Source organism: Vicia villosa, linkage group LG7 (genome assembly GCF_029867415.1).
Source record: "Vicia villosa cultivar HV-30 ecotype Madison, WI linkage group LG7, Vvil1.0, whole genome shotgun sequence".
In the NCBI taxonomy this organism is placed as follows: domain Eukaryota; kingdom Viridiplantae; phylum Streptophyta; class Magnoliopsida; order Fabales; family Fabaceae; genus Vicia; species Vicia villosa.
In genome coordinates, this window is record NC_081186.1 from 64,893,276 (window position 1) to 64,906,379 (window position 13,104).

General features: G+C 35.5%; 1 protein-coding gene across 1 annotated transcript; it reads right to left on the reverse strand.

Annotated features, from left to right (window-relative positions):
- Positions 1 to 7,565: 7,565 nt before the first annotated feature.
- Positions 7,566 to 10,249, reverse strand: LOC131620653 (uncharacterized). The gene is made up of 6 exons (XM_058891786.1): positions 9,830 to 10,249; positions 9,632 to 9,730; positions 9,365 to 9,406; positions 9,107 to 9,236; positions 7,911 to 8,012; positions 7,566 to 7,773 (listed from the first exon to the last, which is right to left on the reverse strand). The coding sequence occupies exons 1-6, from the start codon at positions 10,055 to 10,057 to the stop codon at positions 7,709 to 7,711; spliced, it is 666 nt and encodes a 221-aa protein (XP_058747769.1). The 5' UTR covers positions 10,058 to 10,249; the 3' UTR covers positions 7,566 to 7,708.
- Positions 10,250 to 13,104: the final 2,855 nt, after the last annotated feature.

Sequence of the window (13,104 nt, forward strand, 5' to 3'; positions counted from 1 at the left end):
CAAGGTTGGCCGCAAGGGGTTTCACTCAGAAATAAGATTTCGAATTCAATGATGTGTTTTCTCCTGATGTGAAACATAGGTCCATTAGAATGTTTCTTGCCATAGTGGCATAGTCCGACCTTGAGCTGGAATAAATGGATGTGAAGACTGCGTTCTTATATGGTGATCTAGATGAAACGATCCTGATGATATAACCTGAAGGGTATGTCGAAAAGGAGGAGGAAGATTATGTGTGCAAGCTAAATAAATCTTTGTATGGGCTAAAAAAATCTCCTCGATAGTGGAATAGGAGATTCGACAAGTTCATGGCACACATAAGCCAGCTCGACCACTGTGTGTACTTTTGATTTCGACCCGGTAATTCATTTGTTATTTTGTTGCTTTATGTGGATGATATTCTCATAGCAAGAAACATTTTCGAAGATGTAATGGGGGTGAAGGTTGAACTCAATAAGGAGTTTGATATGAAGGATCTGGGAGTAGCATCCAGGATTCTTGGGATTAACATCCGAAGAGATAGAAAGTAGTGGAAGTTATGCTTATCTCAAGAGGCATACCTCTGGAAGATTCTCGACAAGTTTGGTATGTTGAATTCAAAGTCTGTTGTGACTTCGACAAACCCTCAATTCAAGCTGAGTATTGATCAGTGTCCCATTATTGATGTCGAAAGAGAAAATATGAATAGCATTTCATATACTAATATAGTAGGTTCTTTGATGTATGTTATGGTCTACACAGGACACGATATATCATATGCAGTAAGTGTTGTAAGCAAGTACAAGGTGAATCTTGGAAAGGCTCACTAGCAAGCATTGAAGTGGATTCTAAGGTACATAAATGGGTCTCTGAACAAAGTCTTAATTTATGGTGGATCCTTGGGTGAAGATAGTAAAGCAGCAATTGAAGGATATGTCGACTCGAATTATGCATGTTGTATTGATTCCATAAAATTTATTTCTGGATATGTTTTCACTATGTTTGGCACAACAATTTGTTGGAAAGTAACACTTCAAAAGGTTGTTGTTTTATCAACCACTAAAGCGGAATATATTGCCCTAACCGAAGTTGTAAAAGGAGCAGTGTGGCTTGAACATTTTGCGAATGAGCTGGAACTTCAAGGTCTAGGTATCATTGTTAAATGTGATAGTCAAAGTGCTATACACCTGTCAAAGAACTCAACATATCATGAGCGAACCAAGCACATCGATGTGAGGTTGTATTTCATCATAGGAGTAATCGAGCATGGAGAAGTCCAAGTGTTAAAGATTTCGACAGATCACAGTGCTGCTGATATGATCACCAAGACATTCTCCAGTTGCATGTTTTTCCACCGTATGCAGTTGATACAGCTGCATGAAGAAAGTTAGTTTGTTCTTTGATGTTAGAGTTTGTTCCAAGGTGGAGAGTTGTGAGAATTGGATTGAAATCTAGTGGGTCGAAGAATAGCTTCTTGTTTCGACAGAGAATGGGTCGAAGACCTACATATTATAGTCGAATTGTGTTGTTGTTAGATATAGCTAGGTTAAATTTAGATCTAAATGGCATAAAAAGAAATTGACATTAAACAAACTTCATACTTTCTTCATAGCTTCAACATTCAGCAAACTACAATATAAATAGTTAGGGTTTTTCTCTACTAAATGGGCTGAAAGGTAATAGGCCCAAAAACATAAAGAGTGAACAATAAAACTACTAACAGCACCTACTTAATAATAAAAATCTTTAAGTAAAACTGAAACTTTCTTTTCTCTCTTGGGCCTGTCCAACTTCTTATCAATACTCATAGGCCCAATAAGAACCTTGTCCTCAAGGTTCGGATTAGGAGAAGCAAAATCGGTTGGGCCTTGATGTGGAATCTGCAGATTTGGGCCGGGTGCATTTATGCAAGCATTAGGGTTTGGAGAGAAAGAGGAGGGACACTTGTCATGCTGAGAGAGCGCCGCGGATGAATTGGAAAACAGCTGTGTATGAGCTGTAAAAGGAACGTTGAAGACAGAGTAATCACGTGAAGTTCCGTCTTGAGCCTTGTGCGGATGGGATAAGTCACATGTGGTGGGCCCCCTTGGTACTTGGTTAACGTGAAGAGGAACGTTAACTTGAGACTTGGAACACATAGGCCTCTTAAAGTACTTCTCTCTCTCAGAATCTTTCGGACTTCCTTCTTTCTCTTTACCAAAGTTCTCTCTTTTTTTGTTCTCCACTTCTCTTTCTAAACACTCCAACTCAGTTTCCTTCACATCTATTCTCTCTTTATCCATCATCACAAAGGGATCTTTTTCTTCCGATTGCTTCTCTGTGCTGGTAAGTTCTTCTGTGAGTTGATGGTCTTCCTTTAAGTGTGTTGAGTGTTCTGATGCTAACCCCTCGTCTTTATGTTGAGTACAGTGTTCTGATCCGGGTTGTGTACGTTGTCCGGATCGGTGTGAATCGGAAGATGGTGGTGAGGAGGCAGTGGTTTGAAATCTTGAATCGGATTGGAACCATAGTACGGTCATAAAAGGGAGACATGGAACACCGGATGTATGCGAGAAGACAATGATTGTGAAAGGACCGAAGAAACGAGATGTAAGCTTTGGCGATTGGCGTTTCTGGACAGTTTGTTGACGATACGGTTGGAGCTTTAGAAGAACGCGGTCGCCGATCTGAAAGGTAAACTCTCTTCTTTTAGAGTTCGCTTGTTTTTCCATCTGAATCCGACTTTTCTGCAAATTTTCGTTTAACGTTTTGAATATCTCTTGTCTCTGTAGGAGAATGTCTCTCAGTGCTGGATCTGAAGTGGATTCGGTGATATGGTCCATCAAGGAAGGAGGATCTCGACCGTAGAGTGCTCTAAATGGCGTCATTTGAATGGCAGAGTGGTATGAAGTGTTGTACCAATATTCAGCAAGGTGGAGAAAGGTGTACCATTTTCGTGGCTGAGAACTGACGAAGCAACGAAGGTAAGTACCGATCGATCTATTAATGACTTCTGTTTGACCATCTGTCTCAGGATGGTAAGCGGTACTGTATTTTAATGTTGTTCCTTGCTCTTTAAAAAATGTTTTCCAGAAAGTACTAAGGAATAATGGATCCCGATCTGACACTATGGACTTCGGTTGACCATGAAGGCGTGCAATCTCCACTGTAAAGCGCTTAGCTAGATCCTGTGTTGTAAAATGAGAAGGCATGGCAATAAAGTGTGCAGATTTTGTGAGACGGTCACAGATGACCCATATTGTTGTGTGTCCGATGAATTAGGTAAACGTGTGATGAAGTCCATTGAGATATCCTCCCACACCTGTTTCGGTACAGGTAACAGTTGTAATAGTCCCTTCTTCTTTTCTGTCAAGTATTTGTTGTGTTGACATTCGTTGCACTGCTGAATCATAGACTTTGTTTCCTTGTAGATACCAGGCCAACCAAAAGATGCAGAGATCCGTGCTAGTGTTGCTTTGAGACCAGAATGTCCAGCAGTTGGTGTTGCGCGGAATTCCTTGAGTAGAGTAGAGCGGATCTGGTCTGTATCAGGTATAAAAATTTTCCTTTGAAAAAAATCAACCCTTTCGAAAACTTGTATTCTGTTTGGTTGGTGTCACTTGTGATAAGTTTCTTGACCATTTCCTTTCCTGTTGCTTCTTTGGTATAAAATGCACGCAAACTGGAAAGGATGTCTGGAATCGGTGAGGAGATGGCGAGCAGCATGGGTTCATCTATTGAGTATTTTCGGCTCAGAGCATCGGCTACCAGATTCGATTTCCCAGGTTTGTAAAAAATCTCGAAGTTAAATCCTTGAAGTTTTGAGGCCCATTTCTGTTGCTCAGGGGTTTGTATTTTCTGGAGCAACAGATTACGTAAACTCTTTTGATCTGTGTATATATGAAACTCTTGACCGATTAAATACTGACACCACTTTTTTATGGCTTCTGTGACAGCGAACATTTCTCTAACGTAAACAGAGGCTACCTGCATTCTAGGACATAACTTTTTGCTGAAGAAGGCAATCGGATGACCCTCCTGGGACAAAACAGCACCAATGGCCACACCCGAAGCATCTGTTTCCACTATGAATTTCTTTGTAAAATTAGGTAAAGATAAAACCGGCATGTCGGTCATTCTTCTTTGTAGTTCTGTAAAGGCTGCGGCCGCCTCTGTACTCCAAACAAATTTAGTGGAACGCAACAAATCGGTGAGCGGAGCGGCGAGAGTGGCGTATTTATTGACAAAGCGACGATAAAATCCGGTAAGGCCTAAAAATCCTCTGAGTGCCGTGAGAGTTTGTGGCTGAGGCCAATCTAGAATAGCTTTGATTTTTTCTGTATCTGGTGCCACTGTGCCGCTTGAAATGACATGACCTAGGTAATGAACTTTAGAAACTGCAAACACACACTTTGAAAACTTGACAACATAAAAATTGGTCATAAGTAGCTGAAAAATAATCTGCAAGTGAGCAATGTGATCATTAAAATTAGTGCTGTAAATTAGGATGTCATCAAAAAAAACTAAAACAAATTTTCGCAAGTAGGGTCGCAAAAGATCATTCATGGCTGATTGAAAAGTAGAGGGTGCGTTAGTCAAGCCAAAAGGCATAACAAGGAATTCATAGTGTCCATCGAAAGTACGAAAAGCCGTTTTATGTGTAACCTCTGATGTCATTCGGATCTGGTGATAACCTGAGCGTAGATCTAATTTGGTGAAAACTTTTGCTGAACCAAGTTCATCGAGTAATTCGTCTATGGTGGGTATTGGGAATTTGTCTTTAACGATGACAGCATTAAGGGCTCTATAGTCAACACAAAAACGCCAAGTGGTGTCCTTTTTTTTGACTAATAAAACCGGGGAAGAAAAAGGGTTGTGACTAGGAGTAATTAGGCCTTCTTTAAGCATGTCATCAATGATAGTAGTCATAGCTGTTTTTTGGGAATGAGGGTACCTATAGGGCTTAACGTTAACTGGAGCAGTGTTGGGAAGTAAGTTTATATAATGATCATGGGGTCTGGGTGGAGGGAGGCCAATATGAGGTTGAAATATTTTGGAGAATTTGTGAAGTAGTTTGGTAAGCTGGGGGGCGTGTCTTTGGGTAGGGTTTCGAATGGGTGAGGTTGTGTGTGAGGTATAATAGGTGGGCTGGGTTGAAAAATCATGAGATGTAGTGATGCAATGGAATCTTGGTGGACAAGTTGTTTGAATTGATGAAAAGTGGTGTGTTTGGGAAGTGTGGCGGAATCCCCCTGTAAGGTCATAGGTGAGTTGTTGTGGTTGAAGGTGATTGAGGGGATAGAAAAATCAGCCTGGATAGTGCCAAGTGTCCTTAGCCAAGCCATGCCTAGGACTACATCAGCTCCCTCAATAGGTAGGAGGTAGAAAGGTAATTGGAATAGATGTTCTTGTAAAACCAATTTGACATTGTTGCAAATTCCTTGACATTGGAGGTGAGAGTCATTGCCAACCATAACCGAAAATTGAGGAATGGGGGTGGTTAAGAGATTAAGGTGCTGAGCGATGCGAGGTTGTAGTATATTGTGGGTGCTTCCTGTATCCACTAAAACCATAACCGGTAATCCGCCAATATTTCCTCGAAATTTGAGAGTTTGAGGAGAAAATTGACCTGTTAGTGCTTGGGTGGATAGCTGAAAATAAGTGTCTCTTGGTTCTGTCTCTTCTATAGATTCCTGCTGTTCATCGACCAATTGAGCATGTTCCAAAACCTCGTCATCACATAAGAGAATCAAGAATCTGCCTGTAGCACACTTATGTCCGGGAATAAACTTTTCATCACAATTAAAACACAACCCTTGGGCTCTGCGTTCCTGAATTTGGGCTTGAGATAATTTTTTTATGGGCAGGTGTGAAGGTTGTTGGGAATTAGGACTTTTGGGTCTGAAGGTTGTATGGGCTGGATTATTAGGAAGGCCTTTTTGGTATGGGGTATTAGATGAAGTAGGATTGGTTTTGGGGTATGGGCTAACATAGGTTTTGGAGAATTTAGGCTTAGAATCTTTAAGCTTTGCTTCAATCAATTTGGCTAATCCAATAGCTTGGGAGATATGTGTGGGTCGTTGAATGGCCATTTCATTTCGAATATCAACATTAAGGCCAGAAATAAAGCAATTGAGTAAAGCATCTTGAGGGAGACCCACCACTTGATTTCCCAACTGTTCAAATTTCGTTTGATACTCAACTACTGTTCCTTCTTGCTTTAACTTAAACAATTCTGCCTGATGATTTTCATATGTGGAGGGGCCGAAATGCAATTCTAAGGCTCTTGTAAAAGAGGCCCAATCAGATAATAAATGACTATTATGCATCCATTTAAACCAACTTAAGGCATCACCTTTCATGTAAAAGGATATTAAGGATAAACGATTTTCCGGAGGCATATTATAAAAATTAAAAAACTGCTCCGCTTGAAACAACCGATCACCTTTCAACTTATTGGATTACAAACCAAAATGAAGAGAGCACATATAACGATTTATAATGCGTCGTGCCAACTATCAAATCCAATTGATTGTGATATTGTGTGTCTCAGTGGTTCTTCTTGTACACCAGATGCAATACTTGTGCATAAAATAAAAATTATAGAGTCATCAAATTAAGATAATGGTTTCATTTCATGAATAGCTTAACGGTCCATCTATATTTAAAGGTACTAATGGTCACTTTATTGAAAAGGAACAAAATAGTGACATTAACAATAACAATAATGAAACATTGTTGATTTTTTTTTACAAACAAATGCTAGTGTTGAATAATAAACTTAAGAGAAAAATTAAGTAAGAGGTCCTAGGCAAAGGCTTAATTTGTCTGCTCGTAGAGCTAGGCCTGTCTCTAATTTCTTATTCTTTTTAAATATGTTGATAGTTATAGTTTTCAAGGCGTATTGGTTGTCGCAGTCACACCAATGATTTTGTTGTATATCACAACCTCGTCATTGTCATGTTGTGTACTTTTCGTCTGACTATAATTCATGGTGGTTTAAGTTTATTTGATTTGAAAAACTGTTTGCAATTTACTATGAGATTTCAATTTTTCATCCAAGTTTTTGTACGTGAATCAATTTATGTTAGAGTTGATGTATTAGCCATAATTTCAAATTTTGAAGGCTCCCACAACATTTGTTTTGTTATACTGTTTCATGCATATTCACACTTTGGTTGGAAAGTGTTTAGTTAAAGTGTTTAGTTTGTAAATATTTGATGTGATTTGATTAGGTCAAATTTATGTTTATCTCCGTTAAAAAATAAGTGTCCTTTAAGATTTTTGCACACATTAAAAAATATAATAATTTTTTTATAAAATATTATATTTTTACTAAAATAATCTTATAAATGTAATGTTAGTAGTGTATAAATTAGTAATTGTAGGATAAAATTGGAAAAATAGCAATCAATATTACATTGAAAAATGAAAAAAAACATTTATTTTAAAACAAATTTTATTACTAAAACGACACTCATTGTAAAACGGAGAAAGTATTTTATATCTCTTTTTATTTTAATTTTATTCTACTTAAGGTGAAAATGTTGCAGAGGACTTCCTTTATGTGCCCCTATTTGCTTAAAGAAAAACTGTCTAATAAAGAATAATGAAAAAAAATAAAGTATGGGCATAATCATATGAGAAATACAAATACAAGTCTATATCAAAACTAATACCTTACGCTAAAATGAAAAATCATTTTAAAAATTGATTTGAATTATTAGCTCGTCCTTCAAACTCAGTCCATTCTTTAATGAGATATATCCTTTTGAATTCTTTCGATAAAGTCTGTCATAATATTCAAGCTTTTATCATCTGAAAAATAAAGATAATTATTAATTACACCACTATTTTTGGGAGAGATTGTTAAACTATAAATGTATAATAAACATATTTATTAAAAATTACAAGAAAATAATAACCAAGATACATAAAGTAGTTTAGTATCTTACCTAATCTTGGTACTGTGTGTCCTTTTGGGTGATGAATTACCACAGGTTCAACACATGATTCTATGAGGTCTTTCCCATACTGTTTTAAAAAATCATTCTCTCCTGCATTAAAGTAAAAATAATTTAAAATATATAAAATTATTACTCGTAATAATTTTGTTCTAATCAAATAGTATATTCCACTATCAACTCATATTAATATGACCTCTTAACATTACAGAAATTAATGGGCTAGAAAACAGCCCAAATATAACAAACACAATTTCCATCAACCATTCTTACAAAATCCATATTTTCCTAGCCACACCCCATCCTACTATAATAAAATATGTTTAAGAAAACCATATTTCCTAACCCCAAAAAAAAAGTTTATTGACTCACATAAAATAGATAAATCAATTCGGAGTAAAATAAAATATCCTCATAATATAATCGAGTAGTTAGTCCTAGATGAATGGAGTGTGGAATTGAATCCACTATGGACGTTTACTTTGAATTTTTAAAAAATAATTTTGTTATAAAATATTAGAGATTTTTCAAAAAATCAAATGGCAAAAACTTTCGCTTGTTTTGATATTAATTTTTTTTAATTATGCATGAAATTCCTACAATAAAGTTCTTTATTTTTTTAAATAAAAATAGGTTTCAAAAAACTATCAAAATAAGAGATATTTTAATAAACTTACAGAAAACACTATTAAAAATAATAAAAAACGTTTTTTTAAATAAATACATACTCATTATGTCAATAGAAAAAAAAAATCTAAAACCAAAGTTTATATAAAAATTAAGTTCATAATAAATATAATAAGTTTTTTCTAAAGTGGTACATTGAAATTTTAGAATATATTATAATTCAATAAACAAACATGTTCATAGTCTCAATTAGTAATTTCAAAAACTAAAATATCAATTTTTCAGCAATTCAAAGACTAAAATAGATTTGTAAAAAAAAAAAGACTTTATTAGATTAAATTATTTGTAGTGATTAAACTTTATAAAAAAATGTTTTAAAGAATTTAAAATCATGAAAAAAAAACCAAAAATATATTATTTTACATTGTTATTCAATAAACGCGTATTCTCCAAATTACATTTTAAAATTATTTAAATGACAGAATTTAATTTGACTTTTTTATTAGACAACAATGTAACAGTGCAGTCCATTTTAAACTGAAAGGTGAAGTAAAATGTACCTATAAAATGGAGAGAGGGGCAACTAATTTTTGAAGAATATGCTTTCTCTACCACTGAAGGTTCCAAAAACTTAGCCCCTCCTATTATCATAAGAAATTTCACTTTCGGAACTTTCCTCAATGCCACACCCTATAAAAAAAATCCATGCTTTTATAAGAATTATAAGAATCATAAAATAAAATATAAAATGCATGAATAGTGGAACGTGGAAAAAGGAATTCAAAGTCAACAAAAGTTTCTAGTTTTCTAACACATACCTTCTCCTGAAGACCCGGCAGTGCACCTGATAATATCGCCCCCTAATTTGTAAAAAATCAAACACAGATTCAGATTCTTAAGCCATATTTCAATAATCAAGATTTTAAAAAATGGACTGCTCTAAAAGTTTTTGTGATTTCTGTCATTGCAGTGTGAATTAACGAAACAGATGATCTTGTGGCGGCCGTTTCGCTGTCGTAAAATCGGGTCAATTATCAGAAATCAAACACACACAACAATAATAATTCAAATTGTAACAAACTAACCTGTGAGAATCCAAGTAGACCATCAAACGGTCCATGTTTGATCATATAATCCTCAATAAACTGCAAACACTCATCAAAGTTGGTGTACTCTGTAAATTCCTGTTGTTATTATACAATAACAAAAAAAACATGTTAATTATCAGCAACAATAGATGAAATATAATTAAATTACATATATATATAATAAAAACAAAATACCTTGTTGAATTGGAACCACTCGTAATAAGGAGGATCAAAAATTCCTTCAACATCGGATTTTCCTGTGCAGGGAAAAGGAGCATCGACAAAAACAAGATCGAGTTTGTCAAGAACATTTTGTGGCCACTTATGAATCTGTTTTTTCATTATCTCTCCACTTGTTCGAAAGCCATGAAGGCACATAATTCTTGGTTTTCTCGCCGCCGTGTTCTTGTTTTGGTTTTCCATCTCTGTTGCTTCTGGACGGTGGTTGGAGAAATGGTTGGAGAGAAAACCAAGAATTATTGCGAATAGAATGAATGAGGTTTGTGGTGGCAATGAATTGAATCCAATTTAAAGCATTGGGGAATTTATGTTATTTTATTTTTTCCTTTTTGGGTTTTATTTTTTGGGGTCAATGCATTTGGTTGAGTTTTCAAATTGAAATGAATTGGGTAATTAGTGGACGGATGACGGACTACCTTAGGCATTAGATTCTCTTGGTCCATTTCGTGTGCTATGCGAGGCTTCCGTGTATCTCACTAATATTTTTTGTTAATAAATTAAAATAATAATTTTGTCATTAGTGCTGTCTAAAGCGTAATGGAATGGACTAGACACTCCTAGAACACCGCGTTAAGAATCAAGAATGAAATCTCCATTGAATACACTTTTAATTTTTTATTTTGATGGTTTTAACTTTTTTAATTTTCTATTTTAATATTTAGTTTTTTAGTCTTTTATTTTACATTTTTTTTAAATATTTTAGTCTCTTTATGAATATGTGATAGTGATAATTAGGGTGAAAATTTAGTGGCTAGAGTTCATGGTTTAGAGATAAACAAGTTAAATGTTGCGGATTTGAGCATGTTCAATTATCAGCTAAATTAATTTAATGGCACAACTACCAACTAGTGTGTGATATTGTCAGGGATAAATAAGTTCTTTTTATTAGTTTTTCTGGAGTAAACTATTGTCGTATACCCTTCACCGTCATATTTAGACAGGAACTCTTATTATTTTTAGTCTTTTCTAAAATGTTTAGAAGTGTTCAAATCAACTATCATACATTTTTCTCTACATGCATCACATCAAGACAATGTCCAACATCGAGGATAGACCAATATAAAAGATCAAAGAACATCAACCTCTTTTTCTAAATATTTTTTTCAACATGCACTTTTTTATTCTTTCTAAAGACAACATTAATTTTTTATGTCCAAGGTAAACAATCTTTTTTCCAAACTGAAGTTGGTGGAAACACGTATTAGATTCAAACATAGAACACACTTTATGTCCTTTAATTGTATCCAGCCAAATTACCATATGCAGAAAAGTCGTTGATTGTGCAAAATAACATGGCACACATCTTAAACTTTTTGTAACGCCCCAGACTGCTTTCGGGATGATCGACTGACCCCACAAACCAACACAAGTCTTTTCAGCATGCTTTGACCTCACTCGCACGCTTTCCGGGAAACTTCCCAGAAGGTCACCCATCCCAATACTACTCCAAGTCAAGCACGCTTAACTGTGGAGTTCTTATTGAACGGGCTCCCGAAAAGAAGATGCATCTTGTTGGTATAGGTAGTACCCATCAATCCTTATAAGCTTTCCTTCAACCATGCAGTCCCATACCTGCACCGCATCAGGATTCCTCTCATTCCGATTTGGCGACCACCCTAGCCCCCATTGGCCTCAGGTGTTCCATGCGGTGCAACCACCCCTCGCCTTCTTCGGCCTCGGGTGTTACACTTTTCACCTAAATATTTATCATTAACATCAACGCATTCCTCCCACAAAACTCTTAAATCTTCAATTAATGGACTTAGATAAACATCTATGTCATTTCCAGCTTGTTTCGGTCCCGAAATTATCATAGATATATATTTGCGTTTCATGCACAACCAAGGAGATGGGTTGTAAATCGTGTGAAGAATAGGCCACGAAGTATGGTTAGTACTCAAATTATCAAAGGGGTTCATTCCATCAATGTCAAGTCCAAGCCTAAAGTTTCTTGGTCCATGGCCAAAATCCAGAAACAACGAATCAAATTTCTTCCATTACAAAGAATAAGTTACATGGATAATTTTTCCATCACATTTTCTTTCATATGCATGTCATCCAATATTCTTTGCGTCATTCACATTAGCAAACGATCTCTTGAACATTAAATCATTGGCAGGTATCATAAAACTTTGGCATGATGGCACTTCTTGCTAACATGGTCATCGTCATCGTCATCATCATTGTTGTCCTTTACCTTGTAGCCCGACTCACCACATTTCAAGCATTGATTCAATTTTTATACTCTTTCTTGTATAATTACAGTCATTGCCACATGCATGTATTGTTATATACACCAAACAAATTGGACATACAATCTTCTTGGCCTCATAGCTAAGATATGGCAAATTGTTATTTTGTGGAAGCATTTGTTTCAGTAACCCAAGCAATTATGTGAAACTTTTATTCGTCATCATTTTTTGCCTTAAGATTAAACAATTTTAACACCGTAGACAATCGTGTAGAACTTGTGCATCCCTTATATAAAGGTTTATCCTTATCATTACATAAAGTATCATAAAAATGAGATTTCCTAAAAGAATATTCTCCAATATCACAAATTATATCTTGTATTCGATCATCAATATCTACATCAACTTCATGTCTTTGTGACGTCACCTTTTGTTTTTTAATCTCCTTCACCATGCCACATCCATATTGTATAATTTTGACAAATTCTTAAAAGTTATGAGAGGTGTCATTGGTTAGGCAAATATCCAATATGTTGGCGGGTTCGGTGTTGAAGAATTAGTTTCTCACCTTTTTTTGGTGTCCTACTTTTTTGCAGGTATTTAGTTTCATGTTATCGTGTGGTTTTGCTTGCTTGCGGTGCTACCAAAAGATTGATTGGATCACCTAGATCAATTTGAAGCTCTCATTAGCAGCAGAAGAAGTTTCGTTAACAAAGTCATAATGATGTGGTTTGCCTGCATTTGGAGCAGCTAGAAAGCAAGAAACAACAATATATTTAATAATAAGACTATTTATGTTGAACAAATGTTTTGAATCAGTTCAAAGAATATTGTGGAATTGGTTTAGCTTAAATCTAAATTCCTTAATTGTTGTTTTATTACAATGGTACATAAATCCAAGATTTTTTCTCTGTCAAGTGACCAGGAGTGGAGTTCAGGTGTGGCTTATGTTCAGCATATGAGTTGTTGCAATGATCATTATGCAGATTGGTGCAGTAAATTAAGTAGTGCTTGAGCATAGATACTAAACTGGTTTTG

Bases quoted from the DNA above. Each gene is read 5' to 3' on its own strand.
- LOC131620653 (XM_058891786.1), bottom strand. From the start codon at position 10,057: ATGGAAAACCAAAACAAGAACACGGCGGCGAGAAAACCAAGAATTATG. The intron at 9,731-9,829 runs GTATTTTGTTTT...TAATAACAACAG, and splicing joins AGTGGTTCCAATTCAACAAG to GAATTTACAGAGTACACCAA. The intron at 8,013-9,106 runs GTACATTTTACT...ACTTTAATGCAG, and splicing joins CCCCTCTCTCCATTTTATAG to GAGAGAATGATTTTTTAAAA.